Raw genomic sequence first — 26,127 nt, 5'->3', positions numbered from 1 at the left:
TGAATAGTAGTGCAGCTTACAGTGTAAATGAAAGATGTGTTGTGTGTCTGTGTTGTTCTAAAGTAAATCTGAAAGTTTGTCATTTGTTTTCTAGACATCCTACAGAGGAAGGGTCAAAATATTACAACCTTAAAGCTTCTGACATTTAATCTATTTCTATGGTTCTGTGACCTTATGTATTTGAAGCAATATACTGTACATCTCAGCCCATAGGTCAGACTACACCATCCAGAACTCCTTACACAGCATCACAGTTTTAATGATATTATGTTCACTTTTTGATCCCTGTTATCATCACATATATATCATACATATATCTTACTTTGATCTTCTGATCATACTGCAAGCGGTTTAACAGCCCCTCCATCATCCAGCCACCTTCCCTCACATTCAGCACTTTCTCAAAGACGAAATATTCTATTAGGCGTTTTCCTTTAATTGCTGACTTAATTTCTCATCATTTGAAATATTGTTTCCAGTATTGCATTAATATTATGACTTGTATTAATGATTAAACTTGATTACATCAAATAATAATTATTGCATGTGGACGGAAATGACTAATTTGCTATAAATTATTCTTATTATTAAGCTTCACGGATTAGTATACCTTTCTGCAGGGCTTCAGTGTGACCTCATTAACACAGGAGATTTACTGTGACTATCATTAATCCGATCATTTACTATACTTAGAAGCTTCCTATCAACACATTCTGTTGCTGAGCCAAATATAATTATCATTCAGAGTGAAATAATGCAGTTTATATTATCCATTAACTAGAAACTAATAGTGAAAAAGTGCCTGGTTATTTACTGCTCTGCATTTTCTGCCAATTTACCCTGGATCATTAAGCTGTTATTGATAGTAAGTGATTTTAAAGTTTTCACAAACTGATTTTTCCAACTTTGACTGAGCTGTGTTCTTCTTCACAGGTATACATAACACGTTAAAATCGCATAAGAAATTAGCTTTTAAAATGATATGATTAAAGTACAATACACTATATCATCCTTAAAGGTTAAATTACACACTGATGTGCTCAACATTAACAACAGCCTTAAAGTACTGTTGACTGGAAAAACTGCTCTGACCCATTAAACCATGTTTACACCTGGCATTAACAAGTGTTTTATATCCAGGCAGAATCTGGATCCAATGTGGTTGGATTATGTTTACACTCGTTATGTCAATCCATCAGACCTGATTTTACCTTACCTCATAAAAAGCACACTAACACAAAATCAAATCAGGTTTATTGTCATATTAAATAAGCACAGGTAAACAGATGTATGAAAAACTTACATGATCCCAGTCAAAACTCTTCTCATTTAATGTGGTTTCTTTCTTTTTATGTTTTTTTTTTTTTGCATTGTAAATGTAATATTGAAGACTATTTTAAAGATATACAGGAAAACTGTATATGAAAACTGAATGTTTTTTACTTCAGAATCTTTTAAGTAAACATTTAACTTTGAGGACAGATCTGCACAATCTTGGTATTTTATGGTATCAGTGTCTTCGTGAGGGAGAGTCACCTGGAGTCTTAAACCTGAGTCTTAAAGGAGTTCCTGGAGGTGCTAAACAATAGTTTCTGTGTCGCGTCCTTGCCGTGTTCTCTGTCTGTCTCTGTGTCTAATGTGCTCTTTCTTTTCCCAGTCCCGTGTTCCTCCACCTGCTTCCGTCTGTGTGCTTACCTGTTCATTTATAGCTCCGCCCCCTTGTTACCTGTCCTCAGGTGTTTCCTGTTTCTTGTCCTAATCTGTGTGTATAAATAGGTCCCTTCGGTTCTCTCTTACTTGTCAGTGGTTGTATGTTTTTACGTCGGTCAGGCTCTTGTGTTTCTTTGTTTTTAAAGTCCTCAGTATTCTCCATGTTTTATGTTTCGTGTTTTGTTTTTCTTCAGTTGTTTGTTTCTTTGTTTATTTAGTTCTTTGTTTGTTTATTTGTTTATTATACAATAAATCCACTCGCATTTGTGTCCGTCTTCACGCCTCCTCCTCGCCCCAACCTAACATTCTGCTTTTCCTAAGTTAGTAAGTTAGTAATTAAACAGAACTGAGTTTTTTTTTCGTCTACAACCAATTTTATGTGTGATCTATGTGAACTAATAATACAAAATCAATACTGTGTTTTTTATAGGGGCAGTGTTGGATCAGCAGTTAGAGCACTGGGCCAACAACAGCAAGGGTCTGGGTTTGATCCCCCTGTATGTGTGTGCATGTGTGTGTTTACTGCAGGGATAGGTTAAACACGAAAGCCAAATTCCATCTATGCCCAGCACAAGTATGGTATACAGCAAGGGTATTTCATTCAAATTCAATACGGTCCAGTTAGAGACAATTTTGTTAGGCCAAGGTCCGGAGCGTCGTCATTTTTAACTTGTGTAATGATTCAGTGCTTTATCCTGTTTACTGAAGAAGCCTAGTAGTTCTGTCAGTGTTTTATATCATCAAAAACTAAAAGACAAAACAAATTACAAATACTATTCAGTATATTTTAACAATATTTACATTACATTACATTACATTTGGCAGACGCTTTTGTCCAAAGCGACCTACAATAATGAAGTACAAAAATAATAAAAGTTAAAGGTAAAACATCTTCAGACAGGGCTTAAAGGAGGTCAAAGGGGAATAATAGGATAGAGGAGTGAAGGAGAGGAAGAAGGAAATGGGGTTAGAAGTAGTTAGTGTGTTAGAGGTGTTAGGAGAGTAAGTGCTCTTTGAAGAGCTCTGTCTTCAGGAGTTTATTAAAGATAGTGAGAGATTCTCCTGATCTGGTAGTGGAAGGTAGTTTGTTCCACCATTGGGGAACTCTGTATGAGAACAGTCTGGATTGCTTTGTGTGAATGTTTGGCAATTTATTGTTTTAAACAGACCTGTCACATAGGTCAGGAGCGTGCTTTGACCAAAAACTACATTTCCCACAATGCATGTCGATTGTGTTACAGACACAGTTGTGTTTTGCAGACAAATGTTTATTGTAATCAAAGAATCTCAGTAGTTTAATGCAAGGCTGTTGCGGTAAAAATGATTTGTGAATGTTCTTAGCATCTCATAATAAAAAAAAATGATTTTATACTAATTAACCCTGCTTTTAGTATGTCAAATGTTTTGATCAAAGTTAATATTATAACTTGTGTTTAATGTTATTTTTTATTCAAGAGTTTGATTCTTGATTGATGAAGTTTGTGGATTTCATAACATGACAGATTTATGTTTATAACAGAGCAACAAGCAAACATATTTTTTCCATGCAACTGTAATGTTCAGAGTTTTTTTTTAACATTAAGGAGAAGTTATATTCTTTTTATTGTTTTATTTTGTTAAATTTTGTTGTATTTATAAGCCTGAAAAATGACTGTAAGATAGGACCCTCTGTAAGATGGACAGAATTCTCTCTTTTTTTTTAAACTACAGATAAAACTCCCTAGCTGAGCGGGAGTGTGTGTGTACGCCTGTGTGTGTGTGTGTGTGTGTGTGTGTGTGTGTGGAGAGAGGTGAAGTACAGAACTAGTGTATTAGGCTGTGCTTTGTTAAATGCTTGATGGCCTCTGCACAATGCTTTATTTATTAATGCCTCTGCAGGTTGGCACAGCAAATGGAAGCTCAATTAAGGAGAATAAATTAGGATTAAAGGGGAAACATGCCGCATTTTCATTTTAATTAAATGTTTTTTATTTATTTTCAGTGGATATAGCTTGGGGAATAAGAGCAGATGAAATGGCCGGCTGGCCTCGAACACATCACAGAGGGAAAAACCACAGGAAACAGAAAGTTAATAATGTGTAATGGAAAAAGTTACATATTGCGCACTGTCTAATGCATTTAAAAGCCAAGCAAAATAATCTCCCTTCTTAAAAAAAAAATTTAATTGGTCCACAGAGATATGCAAACATTTTAGTCACTTGATGTTTAAAGAGGATATATTATGCAAAATTCTTTTTTTTGCGTGGTTTTTTATTTCTACTTGGGTCTCGACTGCCCCTATATACCCTCCAAGTGCGAAAAAAATCCATCCATATTTTTTCAGTTAATCAGTTGGAATGACCACTTATCCATTAACCCCCACCAGATCCCCACCAACTTGATCAGCTGAAGATATGCGATTTCGGTTTGCTTGCTGAGAACCTCAGACTGTACACAGCAGAATTAGCCAGCAGACTTTGTTTGAAGGAGGGATCTGTGGCAAGTCAGCAGATGAGGGAGATGATGCAAATACATTCAAATAATGAATTTTGTGTTTCTATCACTCTATCGCACAAACTAGCTTGTTCATGTAACTGCTAATGTAAAAATCATTTAATTTTCTACACTTTAAAGGCTGGTAATCATGTCAGATTAATAACAGTTTGTATCTCATTCAGTTCAAGATTATATACACAGTGTAGGCAGACATGATTTAAGCTAAATACCAGATGGTATTTTAAAATGTTTTGTACAGTATAACAATTTCAAATATTTTTGCAATATCACATTAAGTCTTAAATTAAATAATACATATGACATACAGTTGTTACATAAGTACTGGACTGTGTTATTTATCTATAGCTGGGACAGATTAACAATAATTCAGTTTCTGTTTTTAATTCTGTTCTGTTTTTTGAAAGAGACTGTTATAATATTGCACTGCAACAAACGGTGATTTACAATAAGAAACAAGAACTGTATATGTATATGTGTATATTAATAACAAAATAGAGGATTTATTCATACATGTAATTTTAATTGCTTTAAGAAATGTTGCGCATAACTAAAAACAAAAAAATCAAAATATCAGAAGGCGATTTTATTTATTTATTTTTATTTTTTTGGAAACAATAGGAGGAACTTAGTTGATAATGGCAATCATTCATCTGTACCATGTTTATTTCAGGGCAGAAGTGCAACATTCAAATTTTCAGCATTCTATAAACTATTTTACACAAAAAAATAGTCTGTTTCTTTATTTATGTGGACACAAGTCCTCAACACTGTGAATAGCTCTATTTGAGAAATGCTTTAATCCATATTTTGAGGAGAACTGCTCAACTAATTAAAAAAAAACATCTATCAAAAACATTATGATGAAACTGGCTCTCATCAGGGCCGCTCCAGGAAAGGAGCACCAAGAGTTAACCCTTTTGGAACAGCATAAATCATTCAGTTGGCATTCAGTCAACCATTATTATTATTAACTATCTCTACCATTTAATTTTAGGTGCAGAAGTGCAAAATTCAAACCTATTATCCTCAATTTATTTTTACAGCTTTCTATTTAAAATATACTGCTTTCCAACACCTGCACTGAAAAAAATGATACGTAAAATTTAAATTTAATGTAAATTTAAGTAACTTTAACTCGGTTTCAAGGCTTAAATGTTACATAGAGTGAATAAGTGAACTGAACTTCAGTCAATCCTTTATTTTAGCAACCTTTACTGAATTTCTGCATACAATATTACCAAATTACAATTACTTAATTTATACAATATTATTATATACACTACCGTTCAAAAGTTTGGGGTCACATTGAAACGTCCTTATTTTTAAAGGAAAAGCACTGTACTTTTCAATGAAGATAACTTTAAACTAGTCCTAACTTTAAACAAATACACTCTGTACATTGCTAATGTGGTAAATGACTATTCTAGCTGCAAATGTCTGGTTTTGGTGCAATATCTACATAGGTGTATAGAGGCCCATTTCCAGCAACTATCACTCCAGTGTTCTAATGGCACAATGTGTTTGCTCATTGGCTCAGAAGGCTAATTGATGATTAGAAAACTCTTGTGCAATCATGTTCACACACCTGAAAACAGTCTAGCTCATTACAGAAGCTACAAAACTGACCTTCCTTTGAGCAGATTGAGTTTCTGGAGCATCACATTTGTGGGGTCAATTAAACGCTCAAAATGGCCAGAAAAAGAGAACTTTCATCTGAAACTCGACAGTCTATTCTTGTTCTTAGAAATGAAGGCTATTCCATGCGAGAAATTGCTAAGAAATTGAAGATTTCCTACAACGGTGTGTACTACTCCCTTCAGAGGACAGCACAAACAGGCTCTAACCACAGTAGAAAAAGAAGTGGGAGGCTGCGTTGCACAACTAAGCAAGAAGATAAGTACATTAGAGTCTCTAGTTTGAGAAACAGACGCCTCACAGGTCCCCAACTGGCATCTTCATTAAATAGTACCCGCAAAACACCAGTGTCAACATCTACAGTGAAGAGGCGGCTGCGGGATTTTGGGCTTCAGGGCAGAGTGGCAAAGAAAAAGCCATATCTGAGACTGGCTAATAAAAGAAAAAGATTAAGATGGGCAAAAGAACACAGACATTGGACAGAGGAAGACTGGAAAAAAGTGTTGTGGACGGATGAATCCAAGTTTGAGGTGTTTGGATCACAAAGAAGAACGTTTGTGAGATGCAGAACAAATGAAAAGATGCTGGAAGAATGCCTGACGCCATCTGTTAAGCATGGTGGAGGTAATGTGATGGTCTGGGGTTGTTTTGGTGCTGGTAAGGTGGGAGATTTGTACAGGGTAAAAGGGATTCTGAATAAGGAAGGCTATCACTCCATTTTGCAACGCCATGCCATACCCAGTGGACAGCGCCTGATCGGAGCCAATTTCGTCCTACAACAGGACAATGACCCTAAACACACCTCCAAATTGTGCAAGAACTATTTACAGCAGAAGCAGGCAGCTGGTATTCTATTGGTAATGGAGGGGCCAGCGCAGTCACCAGATCTGAACCCCATTGAGCTGTTGTGGGAGCAGCTTGACCGTATGGTACGCCAGAAGTGCCCATCCAACCAATCCAACTTGTGGGAGCTGCTTCTAGAAGCGTGGGGTGCAATTTCTCCAGCTTACCTCAACAAATTAACAGCTAGAATGCCAAAGGTGTGCAATGCTGTAATTGCTGCAAATGGAGGATTCTTTGATGAAAGCAAAGTTTGATGTAAAAACAATGTTATTTCAAATACAAATCATTATTTCTAACCTTGTCAATGTCTTGACTCTATTTTCTATTCATTTCACAACGTATGGTGCTGAATAAGTGTGACTTTTCATGGAAAACACAAAATTGTTTGAGTGACCCCAAACTTTTGAACGGTAGTGTATAATTTTAATTAAAACACACATTCAAATATTTACATAATCTCAAAGATTTATTTTGAAAACAGACCAAGTATCACTCTCTCAACACATGGATGGTATGTAATACATTCTGTTTAGTGTACTATACTGTATTATACAATACTTTAGTACACTAAACAGAATGTATTACATGGCATCCATGTGTTGAGACAGTGTAATATGTGTGTTTTAACAAAGTATTTACATTTCAGGAATTATAATATATTATGTGTCATAAACTATTTAAGTAATATTGTATAAATTAAGTAATTGTAATTGGATAATATTGTATGCAGAAATAAAGTAAAGGTTACTAAAAGAAAGGATTGACTGAAGTTCAGTTCTGTTATTTGCTCTATGTAACATTTAAGTCTTGAAACTAAGTTGAAGTTACTTCAATTTACTTTAAATTAAATTTACTTAAAAAAAGCAAATGCAGAAAGTTGCAAAACTTTTTTTTATAGTAAATTTTACGCATCATTTTTTCAGTGTGTATGGAAGTAACTTATTTACTCGTTGATTTATTTATGCCTGTAAGAGAAAAAAAAAACAGATTATCCACAGGTGTTTACTTTTATTTTCTTACCCATAACTTTTGGACAAAGCAGACTTTGCTCGGTCACTATCAAGCTGTGCCAGTTTGAAGTTTATTCAGGATAAAGTCTGTTATTTACACTCTGAGATAAAACTCTCAGTGGAAAAATTCTCTCTCTGTTTTTTGCTGTTTTTGTACTTCTATGGCCAGTTTTGGCTTCATGATAACATTCCTGACAGAATAACACCTGTTTTTCCCACAGGTAACGTTACACAACCCTGAACCGAGCACAGCTTATTCCCAGTCACAGAACAATGATAGCAATAACTCACTCTTTTAAAACTGCTCTGTTTTTTTTTAAAGAGAGAGTTTTAATGTTGCACAGCAACTAACAGTGATTTCTAATAAACAAACAAGAATTGTGTGAAGTGTATATTAATAAAAAATATATACTAACTAATTTTATTTGTACTGCATTTACTTAAACACTGTTTACAAATTGCATTACAGTTTACAGAACACAGTTTAAAAAATCCTTACATTTTGTCCCAAAAATTAAAGAAACATTATAACATTTGAATAAAAGTTTTTTTTAGGTTTAAAAAATGTTGGTCATAAATATAGGATGTGGCGCAGTGGATAACACCACTACCTGCTGGTGCACTACCACATCATATGGGAGACTGGGGTTCAATTCCCAGCCTGGGTTACTGAATGCTGCACTTGGGCAAGACTCCCAACACTACATTGGTCCACCTCTGTAACAGGAATAACCTTGTAAGTCACTTTGCATAAAAGTGTCAGCTAAATAACGTGACTGTAATAATCTGGCGAGATTAGTCACACTAATTTGATTTTATGTAATAATAAAATAAATATGAACTTAGCAAACATCTGAAATCAGTTTAACCCCTTACACCACCCTCTGCACAGTCCACACTTCACTTCCTCAGTCTCATACCTAATAATACATTACTGCCACATTTAGCATCAACTTCATAAACCCTTAATCAGAACCCTGTGGGACGCCATAAACTGTGATGAACTCAACAGTTCAATAAACATTCATAATGTTTTTTTTTTTTTTTGCAAGATTAATAATGGAATAATACTCTAAAGGGTTTATAGTGTGTTAAACAATTGTGTGCTTGTGTTAACAAGTATTACAAGTTACAGTGGTGCTTAAAAGTTTGTGAACATTTTTTTTTGTTTCATTTGTGATTAGGTTAATATGCAAATTCTATTATGCACTTGAGGATACTTTCTAATTCATTGTTCTCTTAACCTGTTTGAGAGCATCAGTTGTAAAGTTGAGTAGCTGTATTTGAATGTTTTACCCCTCCTACTATCCACAAATTTAGTAACACCCCTTATTCTCTGCATCAATATGATCCCAGCAATTTAAACCTCCAGAAAATTATTATAATTACATTTAAATAAACTTGTTAGCAATGTTTATTCACCAGTTACTTTTTTCTTATGTTTTATGCCAATAAAACAGCCTTACTAAAACAGATATTGAAATTGAAACATTTGAAACATTTTATTTTTTTTACATACACTACCGTTCAAAAGTTTGGGGTCACTCAAACAATTTTGTGTTTTCCATGAAAAGTCACACTTATTCACCACCATACGTTGTGAAATGAATAGAAAATAGAGTCAAGACATTGACAAGGTTAGAAATAATGATTTGTATTTGAAATAACATTGTTTTTACATCAAACTTTGCTTTCATCAAAGAATCCTGCATTTGCAGCAATTACAGCATTGCACACCTTTGGCATTCTAGCTGTTAATTTGTTGAGGTAAGCTGGAGAAATTGCACCCCACGCTTCTAGAAGCAGCTCCCACAAGTTGGATTGGTTGGATGGGCACTTCTGGCGTACCATACGGTCAAGCTGCTCCCACAACAGCTCAATGGGGTTCAGATCTGGTGACTGCGCTGGCCACTCCATTACCAATAGAATACCAGCTGCCTGCTTCTGCTGTAAATAGTTCTTGCACAATTTGGAGGTGTGTTTAGGGTCATAGTCCTGTTGTAGGACGAAATTGGCTCCGATCAGGTGCTGTCCACTGGGTATGGCATGGCGTTGCAAAATGGAGTGATAGCCTTCCTTATTCAGAATCCCTTTTACCCTGTACAAATCTCCCACCTTACCAGCACCAAAACAACCCCAGACCATCACATTACCTCCACCATGCTTAACAGATGGCGTCAGGCATTCTTCCAGCATCTTTTCATTTGTTTTGCGTCTCACAAACGTTCTTCTTTGTGATCCAAACACCTCAAACTTGGATTCATCCGTCCACAACACTTTTTTCCAGTCTTCCAGTCTAATCTTTTTCTTTTATTAGCCAGTCTCAGATATGGCTTTTTCTTTGCCACTCTGCCCTGAAGCCCAAAATCCCGCAGCCGCCTCTTCACTGTAGATGTTGACACTGGTGTTTTGCGGGTACTATTTAATGAAGATGCCAGTTGGGGACCTGTGAGGCGTCTGTTTCTCAAACTAGAGACTCTAATGTACTTATCTTCTTGCTTAGTTGTGCAACGCGGCCTCCCACTTCTTTTTCAACTCTGGTTAGAGCCTGTTTGTGCTGTCCTCTGAAGGGAGTAGTACACACCGTTGTAGGAAATCTTCAATTTCTTAGCAATTTCTCGCATGGAATAGCCTTCATTTCTAAGAACAAGAATAGACTGTCGAGTTTCAGATGAAAGTTCTCTTTTTCTGGCCATTTTGAGCATTTAATTGACCCCACAAATGTGATGCTCCAGAAACTCAATCTGCTCAAAGGAAGGTCAGTTTTGTAGCTTCTGTAATGAGCTAGACTGTTTTCAGGTGTGTGAACATGATTGCACAAGGGTTTTCTAATCATCAATTAGCCTTCTGAGCCAATGAGCAAACACATTGTGCCATTAGAACACTGGAGTGATAGTTGCTGGAAATGGGCCTCTATACACCTATGTAGATATTGCACCAAAACCAGACATTTGCAGCTAGAATAGTCATTTACCACATTAGCAATGTACAGAGTGTATTTGTTTAAAGTTAGGACTAGTTTAAAGTTATCTTCATTGAAAAGTACAGTGCTTTTCCTTCAAAAATAAGGATGTTTCAATGTGACCCCAAACTTTTGAACGGTAGTGTATTTTCTTCATCAAATTCAGAAAAGACAATAAATATGAATCACAAAACTAACATCAACCACTTTTTCTGAGACTTTAAACATTAAACGGGGTTTGTGGTCAAAGCCAAATGTTAATCCTGGTCTGAATCGGAGGGCGAGGGGTTCAGTGTGGACAGTTTTTGTCTGCTCTTGTTGACCCCGCTCAGCTTTTTACTGTACTTTCTATAAAAACACAATGACCCCTCCAACAACAGGGGTTAATGTCCATCGGTGCTTCCAACCAGTTCTAGCCAGAAGCGTAGCATGTGGTCTATCTGGAATGAAAGAAAGAAAGAGAGGAAGGGAGGGAGGGAGGGAGGGAGGAGGAGGAGGGGGGGGGGACGTACAAATGCAAACCAAGTTTAACCAGCTAACCTGCTGCTGCTGCACGGCTGCTTCTTACTGCTGCCGTCTCCAGAGATCACTCGCCTGATTCATCACAACAAAACCAGGGTAAGAGATCACACGTTTCTGAAGCTCTCAATCAGCTCACTTCAAACAGGCCTGTATATGCTGACTTTAAACACTGCACCTGGGTTTTTCTTTTTTACAATACTGTTGCTAATCTAGATCATTTATGTAATATCTCTCATTATGATCAGAAAACATGTTGTGCAAGAATATTATTAACTTATTTAAGATGTTTTAATAGTTTGATCTTATTCAAGTATCAAGAAATAAGTTAATATATATATTTATCTCTTTTCCAATAGATACAGAAGTTATTACTATTGGGTAATTTGACCAATTCTGATCTTAAAAAAAGGTTGTGCTATAAAGTTCACTGAAATCATTTTAATAGCAGCTGAAATTTGTGATAATAGTACTTGGAAACTTAAGAACAAAAATAGTAATAATGTTTTCTTAAATGTGGATTTCTAGTAAGAAAACACACTTTTCCTGATGCTCTCAGATAATCACTCACTTTAAACAGGCCTTTATATGGAGACTTTAACCACTGTAGCTGTTTTTCTTTAAAAAAAAATTCAAATGTATTTAATTTATGTAATAAGCCTCATTATGATCTGTGAAAAATGTTGTGCAAGATTATTATTAACTTATTTTAAGATGTTTAACAGTTTGATCTTGATCTCTCTACTGATCTCCAAAAACACATTAAACATATATATATATATTTTTTAAAGAAGCTAGAATTTCCAAAAAAAAAAAAAAAAAAACAATATTCATTTCCAAATGTGGATTTCTGCAAAACAAATGTTGCATGATCTCTAAAAACACATAAAAGTATCAATAAATACGTTTAAAAAATTATTTATTTACCCTATTGGGTAATTCATGGGGAATCATTTTAATAGCAGCAAAAATTGTGTATTTGCTTGTTCTTGGAAACCTGAGACCAATAATAATAATAATCCTATTCAATAATGTGGATTTCTGAAATGAACCAGTGTATAATACCCCTAGAAAAGATCAGCTACTTTATGATAAATTAAACCAGGGTATTTCAAACAGGCCTTTATATGGTGACCTTTAACCACTGTGGCTGTTGTTTTTACAAATGTGTTGTTATGTAATATCTCTCTTTATAATCAGAGAAAATGCTGTGCAAGATTATTATTAACTTATTTTAAGACATTTTAATAATTTGATCTTATTTTACTGGCAAAACAACATTATATTATATATAATATAAAAACATAATAAAATGATCAAGGAATAAGTTTTAAAAAAATCCTTTAATAGCAGCTAAAATTTGTGTTGCTTGTTTTGGAAATTTTGGATCAATAATAATATTCCTTTTTAAATGTGGATTTCTGAAATGAACAAGTGTATAACCCTAGAAAAGATCCCCTACTTTATGTTAAACAAACCAGGGTAAGAGGACACAAAAATGTAGCTCATTTATGTAATAAGCCTCATAATGATCAGGGAAAATGCTGTGCAAGATTATTATTAACTTATTTTAGGATGTTTTAGTTTTAATCTTATTCTACTTCCAAAGCAATATTGCATAATCTCTAAAAACACATAAAAGAATCAGGAAATAAGTTAAAAAAATATTTATCTATTTTCTAACATATACAGAATTTTGCCTATTGGGTAATTTGACAAATTCTGACCTTAAAAATGAATGATAAACTTGAAAACTAATACCAATAATAATAATATTTCTTTTCAAATGTGGATTTCTGGAATAAACAAGTGTATAACCCTAGAAAAGATCACCTTCTTTATGAGAACCAAAACCATTTGTTGCAAATCTACTTAATTTATGTATTATTGCTCATTATGATCAGAGAAAATGTTGTGAAAGATTAATATTAACCAATTTAATCTAATTTATGTTTTAATAGATTGGTCTTTATCTCTCTACTGGCAATACAATGTTACATGATCTCCAAAAACACATTAAAGTATCAATAAATACATAAAAAATATTTTTAAAGCAGCTAGAATAAAAAAAATATATTAATTTCCAAATGTGGATTTCTAAAATGAACAAGTATATAACACTAGAACAGATCACATACTTTTTGAGAAACAAATTGGACTGATTTAGGCTTGTTGAATTATATCTTTGACAATATTTGGCCATTGGGTTGACCATATTGACCATTATATTTATACTATATGTATAGTAATACTGTATTAGACTGTATGTCATTTTAGGAAAAAAATATTATCTGTTTATTGTTTATTTACATATTACAATCTTTTCTATTTTCATTGTTGTATAACTTGTGTTTTTTGTTTAAAAAGCCAAATAAATAAAATATACAAAAAAAAATAAATTATAATAAACAATTATTCTTATCATTACCAAGTTTTCAGTTTTTTATATATTTATATATATATTTATGTTTTATATATATATATATTTTATATAACATAAACATATCTTACATACATTTCAGGGTATTAGCATATTTCAGATTTTATCTAGTGTGTAATTAATATTGAATTGTTGCTCTGTTTGCAGTGATTGGCTGAGGCGTGTCTGTAACCGTGTCAGCATGGCAGGTTCCAGTGGTGAAATGATGCACATGGTGATAGTTGGAATTTTACTGGGGTAAGTAGTGTAATACGGTGTTTAATGTGTGTTTATGGGGGATCTGCTCGTGTTTTGTTGTTCAGTTCTGACTACAATTGCATTTGTCAGCAGTATCTATACTCAGCATCTCATTTATTGACTTAAACAAGTTCTCTAATGGATTAAATGTGATTATTCGTGCTTTCTGCCAAGCTAGCGTTATTGCGGCCAAGTGAAACGATTATTTAATTCCATTGAGTCCATAATCAAATCAATGATTAAGTGCCCCCATATCCACGCTTGTGTGATTCTGATTGCTGCATTAAAGAATCAATATTATATTTTTGTCCACCTACATTTATATACACCGCTAAGATTAAAGGTGCCATAAAGGATTATTTTTAGAGAGATGTGATAGAAGAGCTGCAGTATATCTGATGCCCTCCTTTTTTTGTTTTGTAATTGAGATGCATAAAGATGTCTTTAAAAAACTTCTTCTACCAATCAAAAGCTCGGACACAGCTTAAATTTAATGTATCAATTAATTAAATTATCAATGAAAATTACTTTATTTCAGTAATTCAGTTCAAAATGTATTTTGAACTATTTTTTTATTCAATCATTATTTTTTTATTGATGATTATTATGGTATACAGCTAATAAAAAAAAACAAAAATCAGTATCTCAGAAATGTTTAATAATATATAAGACCAGTGTCACGGCCTCGCTCTGTTCCCCTGTGTTTCTCCTGTAATTTTCCGTCACGTGTGTCTAATTTGTAGCTCCGCCCCTTCCCCAGGTGTTCAGTGTTTCATGTTCCTATATATAGTACCTGTTAGTCCATGTTTATACGTCGGTCTTTATGTAACGTTGGGAACAGACGGGAGGCGGATTTATAAGCGGGTAAGACAGACTTTAATAAATAACAAGTAAACAAAACAAACAAATAAGGGAATAACGAATAAATCTATATACATAAACAAACAGGGAAAACCAACAGAGAGCTAAGCTAAACAGAAAATAGCAAAACAGGGCTAGGGATATATACAGGGGTAAATACTTAAATATGTACAGGTAATAAACAAGGAAACAGACAGGAACTAAACGTGACAGGAAATAAACATGAAAAACAGAGAACTAGAAATAAACAAGAGAATAAACGTAGCGTGACGAAAAACCGTGAACTAACTAAGCAAACGTGGCGAGACAAACGACAGAGGAAGGTGCAAAGACCGACGGATAAACATGGACTAACAGGTACTATATATAGGAACATGAAACACTGAACACCTGGGGAAGGGGCGGAGCTACAAATTAGACACACGTGACGGAAAATTACAGGAGAAACACAGGGGAACAGAGCGAGGCCGTGACAACCAGTGTGTCAAGTCCTGCTGGAAAATAAAATTCACAGCTCCATAAAAGTTGTCAGCAGAGGGAAGCATAAAGAGCTGTAGGATTCTAATGGATCATCAAGATGTTTGTTAGTAAATGTGAGATAAGCCGTTGTGTTCTTTTTGATCAGCAGTGTTTTTTGCCTTGGGACTCTTTTCACTCTTTTCTTGAGACCATTTTCACCAAGTCTCTTTCTTATTATTGAATCATTAACTTTGCCCTAAACTGAGACAGGTGAGACCTGCATTTCTTTAAATGTTGTTCTGGTTTCTTTTGTGACCTCCTGGATGAGTTGTCCATGCCCTTTTGGAATCATTTCAGTTGGCCAGCCACTCCTGGTAAAGTTCACCAGTGTTCCACTTTTTCTCCATGTGTGAATAATAGCTCTCATTGTGTTTCACTGGAGTTTAACATTTTTCAGACAGATAGATGATCAATGATATTGTTTTCTGATCCGTTTTTCATAATGTGCTGATTTTGAGATCGTTTAGCTGCTTCATGTTGCCAGACAGAATCTATTTATATAAGTTATTTCTTGGTTCTACAGGTCTGGCAGTAATCAGGCCTGGTCGTGGTTAGTAAAATTGTGATTAATCACAGTTAATTTATATAACACAGTGGACCAACACCAGTAGATCACATGTCTCTCCACACCATCACTGATCATCAGTAAATTTTCCATTTCATTTGGAAATGAAGGGATCAAAGTCTAAAGGAAGAGTGAAGAGAGTCCAAACTGTACGAGCTCTAGTGTTTCCTCAATCAGTGATGGTTTGGAGAGACATGTCATCTGCTGGTGTTGATCCACTGTGTTATATGGAGTCCCTTAAATCTTACAGCACTTCTTACTTCCCTCTGCTGACAACTTTTATGGAGATGCAGATTTTATTTTCCAGCAGGACTTGGCACACTGCATACACTGCAAAACGTACCAGTTGGTCTTATATAATATTCTACTGTTCTGAGACACTGATTTTTGGGTTTTCAATAGATTAGCTGTAAGATATTTTTGTATTTTGGTTTGTTTTAACGTTTTTAAGTTTACTACACAGTTCCCTATTTGTTCCTTTATAACAAATCACTATTCATTGTGTTTAAATATATATATATATATATATATATATATATATATATATATATAAAATAAATAGTTTAGAATAAATGTCCTGCACCACTAATATGTCTCCTTTGTGATTTAAATTGTGACCTCTAACAGAGTGGCGTGTCCAGGCCGTGGTGCCATTCAGAGACCTGACTATGACGAGACCTCCACCCCAGAGTTCCTCAACCCCTCCTGGATGGCGGATATCCCCGAGAACCAGACTCTTTCTGAGGTTTCTATGCCAGGAACCCACAACTCCATGGCCCTGTATGGCGGCTCTCTCGCTCAGTGCAACTCCTGGCCCCTGGCAAGACAACTGCAGGCTGGCATTCGCTTCCTTGATATACGCGTGCGTCACATTCGGGGCAACCTCACCATCCATCACGGCATCTCCTACCAGTGGGCACACTTTGGTGAAGCGCTGGAGGACATAGCAGCTTTTCTGAAGCAGCACCCCTCTGAGACAGTGCTGATGAGGCTGAGAGAAGAGCTGAGCGAGACCAGTGATATCTACGGGGCAGTGGTGCGCTACGTGCACCAGTATGCCCACTGGGATCTGCTCTGGCACAGCCGGCTGGTGCCAACTATGGGGGAGGCAAGAGGGAAGCTGATTGTGCTGCAAGACTTCTCTGGACCTGACCTGGGCATGCGCTACCGGTCACTGGACATCGCTGACTACTGGAAGGTAAATATATACATTCTGACAACCTGAGGGTATGCTAGTCTACGATAATCCCTTTTCCATTAAGAAGCTCATTAAGAAGTAGTTCTATACAGGCTGTATTTCTACTTTTTCACATTTTATTATCCTATTCTCACCCTGTCCTTTAAAGGTCAGCATCCTACTTGACTACCACAGATTAACTATTATCTGTGTGGTGGGTCATTCTCAGTAATGACATGGTGATGATATGTCAATGTGTGTTGCGCCTGTATGAGTAAATCAGATACAGCAGTGTTGTTGGAGTTTTTAAACATCTTAGTATCACATCTTAGTATTAAGAAATAAAAAATCTGAAGCATCTGAAGCTAAACACAACATCTTTCATTTTCATAAAATTGTCACAAAAACAGAGTTTTGTTTTACTATATATATATATAACGAAATAATCAATGTCTCTGGTGCAAAAGTTTATTAGTTTATTACCATTGGTTAAAGAAGACAGATTGACCCTATATTAGTGGTCTATAGGCCAGCTGCCATCTGGGAACCATGTAGCATGAATTAAGGCATGTCAGTGTCTCTTTGCTATTGTAACAACGGGATAAGTACACATTGCAACATGCAAACATGTATATGTAAACGACTTGAAACCCAAAGATTATCAGTTATCAGAATTGTTTTATGTGATAACACGCTACTGAGGGTTTTAGCCTGGTTGTTAAGATTGAAAGATTTGGTTTGGAAGATCAGGAATAACTCAAAAACCACCAGGCTGCTGGAACAGCACTGTGACTGTCTACAGTCAAACACGTCTTATATCAACATGGACTGAAGCCGACGTCCAAGAAAGAATCTCTGCTCCAAAAACAACACTTTGAAGTCTGACTAAAGAAAAAAAAAAGAGTAAATGTGGTGCATTCAGCTCCTACAGCACTGTATCAACTGCTGCTGCCAGAGGAACTGCTACACTGCACACAGTGAACAGAATAGTAAAGAAGGAGGACAACCTCAGAATTCTCCAGCAGAACCTCAAAACAGCTAGAACTTTACAACTTAGACACAACTGGAATTCCAACAGGAATTGACATTCTGACAAGTTAATACCCAAACTCTGTTGAAAATATGTAGACTGTGCCTATAAGAAACAAAAACATCATCAGTATCAGCTATTATATAACATACAGTACACAGTACAATCTATGGTGTTAAAATCACAGTGTAAACCATTTTTTGACTCCGTGGGTGTTCTCCTAACAACTCTCAGTGTTACAATTCACATAAAGTTGGAATTATTTTCCAGAGTTAACAAATTTCAACTCCTCCCAGTGTATTCTGTCTCACAAGCTCCGCCTCCACATTTTGCCACACTCAAAGTTCTTCAGCTGCCAAGTTCTTAGTGATTCAGTTACAGTGTTGCCAACTTAGTGAATTTGTCGCTATATTTAGCGACTTTTCAGACCCTCTAGCGAATTTTTTTGTAAAAAAGCGACTAGCGACAAATCTAGCGAGTTTTTGTGGTGTTATTGGAGACTTTTGGCGACTCTGAGATAAACACACGCTCTTCAGTTACTGTCCTCCGCGCTGCAGCGAGCCCCGCCCACAACACTTACAGTGCCACCTGACTGTCAGAGCACACACACACCACTCCACCTCTCTGCCTCTTTATAAAAAGCTAAATATCTATTGAACCATTGAACAATTTGTCTATGATAGGTTTAAAAATAAAGAAAACTTAAGAAAACGTAAAAAAATAAAATAAAACAAAGCTAAATACAAAGCCAAAAATAAATAAATAAATAAATAAAACAAAGCTAAATATCTATTGAACCATTGAGCAATTTGTCTATGATGAGTTTAAAAATAAAGAAAACTTGAGAAAACGTAAAAAATAAAAATAAAATAAAACAAACGAACTAAAAAAAAAAAAAAAAAACGTAGAATAACAGTTCAGTCTAACTGCTGCTCTTATAATATTTAAGAACACGGCAAAAAACTAATTTATGTAATTCACGTAAAAATGAAGTTATTGTAAAAAAAAAGTGACCTATTTAAAAAGCAACAGAAGTTGTTCATTTGTAACATTTCTAACATATTTATGGTGTTTTTTACTCACTTTTTTCTCTCCCACAACCCTAATCCTTTACAGCTTCAAAAACATGTATTATGCAAATTAGGCGATGACGTCATTTAGCGACTTCTAGCAACTTTTAGGACAGCCAATAGCTACTTTCCTAACTGAGGAGTTGGCAACACTGTTCAGTTATAGCAGCAGGTGTGTGTTTTTCCCTCAAACTCTCCAATTTGATAAGTAGTAACATTTGATATATATTTTGTATTATTTTACTGTGTATTAAATGTGTTTTTAATTCTAAATATTGTTTAAATATTGTTTATTATTTGTAGTAACACAGAGTCTCAGAATGCCCTTTAGTTAGTTAGTTAGCTAGCTAGCTAACCTAACTAATGCTAGCTGAGGTGAAACAGGTGAAAATTTCTCACAATAAACTGGCTAGCCAAGCTAGCTGAGGAGAAAAATTAACCTACGTTCTCTTAAACAACTAAACTTGATTAGCTAGCTGATGTGAAATAGGGACAGCTGGTTAGCTAGCTGACGTGAGGCAGAAGACTTCTCACAAGTTATACAAAAAATGCAGGAAAGTGCACTCAAGAAACAGCTAACATAGCTGCTTAGCTAGCTTTAACTTGGGTTAAATGGGGTACCTCTTGCCAGAAAAAGCTAGGTTAGCTAACCTATCTAGCTAGCTAGCCTTAACTTACATGAAACAGGCAACTTATTGGAAGAAACAACCTAAAGTTAACTAGCTAGCTAGCTGAGGCAAAATTGAAAAGTTCTTTCAGGAAACCAGCGCTAGCTATCTAGCTAAATGTCACGGTTGTTAAATTCTGGTGTTTGAAGTGCCAGCATGTAGGCTAGCTAGATCATTTCTGTAGCTATTATTTAAGGTGGATTTTTTTCTGGTCACTATTCAGTGTCATTAATACTAAGTTTAATACTTTGACACTATGATATTTGGGACATTCCAGGATTTTGGTACATTTCAGGGGTGGTCACTTCTGAAAATATGATCTTCAATTTGATCATTTTTAGTCATATATTTATTAAATACAGGTAATAGACTATCAAAAAGTTTGATTAGTCAAACTCAGGTATCAAAGCAGTTTTTTAATTAGATTATGCAATATATTTGGTAACTTACAGTAACAGGGTTGCGAGTAACAGAGTTGCAAATCTAGGCTAAGTTGTGGTTTACCCCAGGAACAGATGCTAACTGTAAAATTTAGCTATGTATACAAGATCAAGGACAAACATGGTTATATAAGTATATAAAGTAAATTTGACTCTACTCATTATTAGTCTTACAATATGAGTAACAGGGTTGCGTTCACTGAGTGACACACACAACTTGGACAAACATATTTGGAAAAAAAACTTGAAAATTGTTAGAGCACTTACTCTTGGTCTTGCCATTTGGGCAGAAAATGTCCTTGTGATGTCACTTCCTTTGTGCCAGTAGACAAATATTTTTAACTTTCTCTGCCAGGTAAAATTTCTTATGGTAACAGGGCTGCACGCATGTTGTGGGACACAACTTAATAGCATAAAAACTGTCACATGCAAAACAATGTAGACCAAATAAGTAAAGGAGATGCACATCAACAATATACAAAAGGAAGTCATTTATTCAGAGCTATTTTTAATTGTTAAATTTGCCAAAGTAGTTGGTCACCCAATGTGTGGGACAAGAGAAAACGGCCATTTTTTGAGGTGGTCCAAAGATATTCAGTCTTTTAAATAATATCTAAGGAGCTTATTTTTCCACCATATTTTACTCGTCTTATAACAAGTACATTGTTCACAAAAAATAGTCATTTAGATATTTTGGATATGTACATTTAAAATTTAAGTGGTGGGACAGGAAATGTACCAAAATCCTGGAATGTCCCATTTACTTTTTGTAATGTGGGAACATATATACTTCAAAGGAGTGTTAAAGTTATCTCTTTAGGTATTGATCCAGCACTGCTAATTTTACCGTGTATCATTCAAAAGATTAGACACACCCCATTTCATGTAATTTACAATGCAAAAAAAGCAGCCATATATAAACACCACCCTGGGTCAAAGGTCATTTAACAGTCTAGGAGGTTTACAAACCATTGCATGCATTTTTTATTACATAGTGTCCCAACTTTTTAAAAGTAAGGGTTGGATATAAAATATATGTGAAATGGCATCGTAAAAAAAGGCTTAAAACATAAGAGAGAAACAACATTCATAAAGATAACTGCTTAAAATATTGGACAGAACCTGTTTTTGTTAGTCTGCATTTAATTTGAGGCTGATTCTGGCAGCTGGTTGCAGCTTTAAGCAGCAGAAGAGCTAAATATTGCTTCACTCAGCTCGGTTCTAATTCTAGACACTGCTGACTGAGTAGTCCCTAGTGATCTGAGAGGCCTGTTAGTTCTGTATTCTTTAAGTAAATCAGAGATGTATTTAGGTCTTAAGCCACTGAGTGATTTATATGCAGCATAAAAAAACAGTTCTAGAACTTATTGTGTTAGTTACACATATGTTTTTAGTAGAGAAAAATGTTGCTGCATTTATTTAATGCATTTTAATACTTTTAATGCATTATAATTAATAAATTATTTATTTACAGTACAAATTAGAGTATTTAAATACATTGTTATATGCAGCTCTGGAAAAAATTAAAAGACCGGTTTCTGAAACAGTTTCTCTGATTTTGCTATTTTTAGGTATATGTAAAGTGAACATAAACTACAGACAAATTTTCTCCCAAATTCCAAATAAAATATTGTCATTTACAGAATTTACTACCGAAAATCAGAAAAAATGGCTGAAATAAGCTTTCAGACCTCAAATAATGCAACAAAAAAACATATCTTAACCTGTTCCGCATATTGGAGACATGGTGTATTTTCACTGTGCCTGTAGGATCCAGCGGCTCCCAGTGCTGAATAATGATCACATTTGGTTTGTATTTGGCTTGTAAGCACTGCATCGTTGCTAGGTTACCTGTATGTGGCGGAGTAATACATGGAGAGCTTCGGTTACAGTGCATTACTGGCTGATAATGTCACTTATAAAACGCCTTTCAGCCAATCACATTGCAGGGTCGGAACTAACTGTGGAATAACTGTGAATAATAGGTTTCACTGTGGTCCAAAATCTTATGCAGACTGATAGATGTTCAATGACTTCAGATTGGGGAATAATGTGTTGCTTCATGGTGTCAGACAGGTTATGTTTAAGTGATTTTTTTTATTCTACAGGTCTGGCAGCAATCAGGCCTGGTTGTGGTTGAAATTGAACTCTTTGAAGTCTTGGATTGGATTGTTTTTTTTTTTTTCTTAATGAATGAAATCATCATTTAAAAACTGTTTTTTTTGTATTTACTCAGGTAACCTTTGATATTTCTGATATTAAAGTGATAAAATGAACACATTAACGTTGACAGCACTAAAACACATACAGTATATTTTATAGTGTAGCAGTTTAAGAGTGGCTTGTTCAGTACAGGTCTAGTCTCAGTACTGCCACTGTCCTCTCTAAAAGCACAAAAGGCCTGCAGGTCCCCCGCTGTTTCAGCATGTACCTACATGTAACCAACTAGAGCTCTGTGCCCGCAGGTGCCCTCCCTCCAGCCTGAGGAAGTGGAGAAGAAATGGAAGAACGTCTACACTCACCTGGAGGAAGCTGTGCTGGGCAACAAGGCACAAATGTTCCTCACATATGCCAGCGGTGCCAGCTTTTGGGCACACCCCAACGCCCTAGCCAAGCGCATTAACCCACGCCTGTACGAGTACATAAGTGCCCGCGCCGGCCAGAAGAAGAGATACGGCATCATCACCATGGATTTCCCTGGAGCAATGCTAGTGAAAACCATCATTGATTTCAACTGAGAAGAACGAAAAATTGAATTTATTGAACAATACTGAAAATACATTAAATATTCTATTAGAAAGCTTTGTAAATGTGTCCAATCAAAATGTCTCAAAAATGTCTCCTGCAAAGTTGCTCTTTTGGGGATACAGTGGCTTGCAAAAGTATTCATGCCTCTTTGAACTCTTTTACATTTTGTCACCTTACAACAACAAACTTATAAGAGAACACCTTGGTGTAGCAAAACATGATAAAAAGTACTTACCTTTAATGAATAGCACACCTCGGACTAGGTGACACTGGGCATAATTTGCCCCAATAAATCGCTTTTTCCACTGTTATTCAGGCTCAAAGTAGCTCCACACCTTTTTGGTAGAATCCCGAGAGCCCTGACATTTAAAACAAGGCATTCATAACTTAAAAAGTGCACAATAAGCTTATTAAAAACAACTGTTTACATCCTATAACGTGAGCTTCAGCTACGAGCGCCACCATTACTCCTGGCGCCGGCTGCTATGCTATTTAATAAGCTTCTTGTGCACTTTTTAAGTTATTAATGCCTAATTTTAAATGTCAGGGCTCTTCAGATTCTAGCAAGGTGGTGTGGAGTTACTTTGAGCTGGATAACAGTGGAAAAGCGATTTATCGGGGCAAATTCTGCTCTGTGGCACCCAGTCTGAATGGTGTTTTGACAAACTGTTACAATTTCTGGATCTCGAGAACGCTAAGGGAGAACGGAGGTGTGCTACTCATCAAAGGTAAGTTTTTATCATGTTTTACTAAACCAAAAGTCCATTTTACACTGTATGTTTTTGAAATGTATCCTCACTGTGAAACATGGTGGTGGCAGCATCATGCTGTAGAGATGCTTTTCTTCAGCAGGGACAGAGAAGCTGGACAGAGTTAATGGGAAGATGGATGGAGCTAAATACCTACAGGTAAATCCTGGAAGAAAAGCTGTTGAAGGCAACAAAAGACTTGAGCCTGGGAGAAAGATTCACCTTCCAGCAAGACAATGACCCTAAACATACTGTCAGAGCTACAGTGGTATGAGTTAGAGCAAAAAATGTTCATGTGTTAAAATGGCCCAGTCTTAAATCGCATTGAGCATCTGTGGCAAGACATGAAAATTGCTGCTCAAAGATGCTCTCCATCCAACCTGGCTGAGCTTGAGCTGTTTTATAAAGAAGAATGGGGTCTATTACTTAAAATCTCAAGAAAATACATTTAAGTTTGTGGTTGTAAGGTGACAAAATACTAAACACTATACATGTTTTTCACTGGACAGTGACAGTGATATGCTTTAATGCCCCATGTCATAATGTCATAACTTTGCTGTGGTTAATTGTATATTGTTATACTGTATGTGTGTAGATTGTAATGGTATATGCAGGATTTACATTTTCGATGCTGTGAAGATGAATTCATTTGCACAGTATTAAAATGCTAATCCTCACAGAGTCAGATTATGGATTTGTTATGGATTCATGATTGCATATGGGTTATTCAATAGCAAATTAAATACTCTAGAGAGATAAGAAGTGGAAGTTTATTATAGAGAAAAGCAGGCACAAAATAATTTGGGATAAATACATTTTTAGGTGTTTAAACAGATTTAAATAGAACATGCTATTGGTACTCTTCTCATTTTATCACAATTAAGAATTTTGACAGAAATCAAATATATTTATACATTTATCAGTGTTGTACAGTCAATCACAGGTATCGTAAAATAATACGATTCAAAAATAAGATGCTAGAATCAACATAATGATGAAAAATACCCCAATATATTATATATTATCTCCCTCTTGAAGGCTGCATCCTACTATCTTAATGAACACAAACAAATTACAATTCAGCCTCCAGACCATGGGGTTTAGTTTTAACATGTCATCAACTGACTGAATACAACCTATAGACATCAACAGTGGTTCAGACGTTTATTGCTATCTTGGCAGTAAATTGCCAACACAGGCTCATCCCCAACAGACGTACACTCTGCTTGTTATGCACACATGGAAATGCAGCAGCACACAAATTCATAGCGTGTGCCTGTTGGCAGCTATGCAAACTTTTTCACATCACTCTCTGTTCAATCTCTGTTGAGAAGCATTGGACAGATCCAGGTAGCTGCGCCACTAAAACAGACATCCCAAGTTGCAAAAGTTGATTTCAGGGAGGTTGTCCTACCAACCAAGTGAAACACTAATTGGATTATTGCACATTATGGACAAAACACACCCATGATTAATTAAGAGGACTAGTACATTCCTTTTGGATGTTTTGAGCTGCACAGATCGTAAAATAGGGACCTTAAAGGAGAAATGCAGTGTGAAATGAACTTGGAGTGTAGTGAAATGTGATAACGAGTACAAAATTTTGTTAAATATCCCATACCGAAATACAGCACTTTTAGCCGATGCTCCCAACAATACTAGAGATAGGGGCATAGTGTTGCTCATGCCAAGAAATCACTATTTTTACACCATTAACAAACTTTACAAGTAGCTCCACACTTTATTGGTAGAATTCTGAGGGCCTTGAATGAGGTACTGAGAACTTTGAAAGTGCATATGGAATAGGGGAAAAGTTTGCAAAATGAATTCCTTAAAAAATAAATTAATATTACAGAGATATTTTTTGACAAATGTGAGGTCAGCCACTGCCTCTTTTCAAACTGCTGCTGATGCAGCATTGCCGAGTAGCATCACAGCGCGCTCAGAGAAAAGCGCAGCAGCTCAGTTCCGATACATCAGCTCACAGACGCCTTGTGCTGCTCTGTCAGGGCTCCGGTAGCTGAGGCAAGCTACATGACCGGGATTCTTTCGATCATAGTGGCAGCACTTTAGACTGCTGGACCACTTGAAGCCCTCCATTTAATTTTAATATAGGAATTCACCTTTAATAAAACTGTCAGATTTGCTGTGGTGTTCACAGTTTAATAAAAGTGTAGCGGGCTCAGTGGTTTAATACCTGGTGCTAATTGAGATGTTGAAATATTTTTAATTGGGCGCCAGTTATTAAATTAATTTAATTAGATTAATTAATAAATTAATTAATCAAATTAATTAATAACACAAGACATCTCAGGGTGTGGTTTCTACAGGTGACAGAAATTTTCATAACCAAGTTATCCAGAAAAACACACTGAAATTACAGGTTTTGTAAAATAAAAGTATTTTATTAAATCACACAGATATGAGTAAATAATTCATTAAAAAGTA

General features: G+C 35.6%; 1 protein-coding gene across 1 annotated transcript; it reads left to right on the top strand.

Moving 5' to 3' along the window:
• Window positions 1-11,174: 11,174 nt before the first annotated feature.
• Window positions 11,175-25,851, top strand: si:dkey-266f7.9 (phosphatidylinositol-specific phospholipase C). The gene is made up of 4 exons (XM_049476255.1): window positions 11,175-11,274; window positions 13,763-13,852; window positions 16,425-16,995; window positions 22,648-25,851. The coding sequence occupies exons 2-4, from the start codon at window positions 13,797-13,799 to the stop codon at window positions 22,918-22,920; spliced, it is 900 nt and encodes a 299-aa protein (XP_049332212.1). The 5' UTR covers window positions 11,175-11,274; window positions 13,763-13,796; the 3' UTR covers window positions 22,921-25,851.
• Window positions 25,852-26,127: the final 276 nt, after the last annotated feature.

Source organism: Astyanax mexicanus, chromosome 3, assembly GCF_023375975.1.
Source record: "Astyanax mexicanus isolate ESR-SI-001 chromosome 3, AstMex3_surface, whole genome shotgun sequence".
In the NCBI taxonomy this organism is placed as follows: domain Eukaryota; kingdom Metazoa; phylum Chordata; class Actinopteri; order Characiformes; family Acestrorhamphidae; genus Astyanax; species Astyanax mexicanus.
This window is presented reverse-complemented; position numbering and strand designations above follow the sequence as displayed.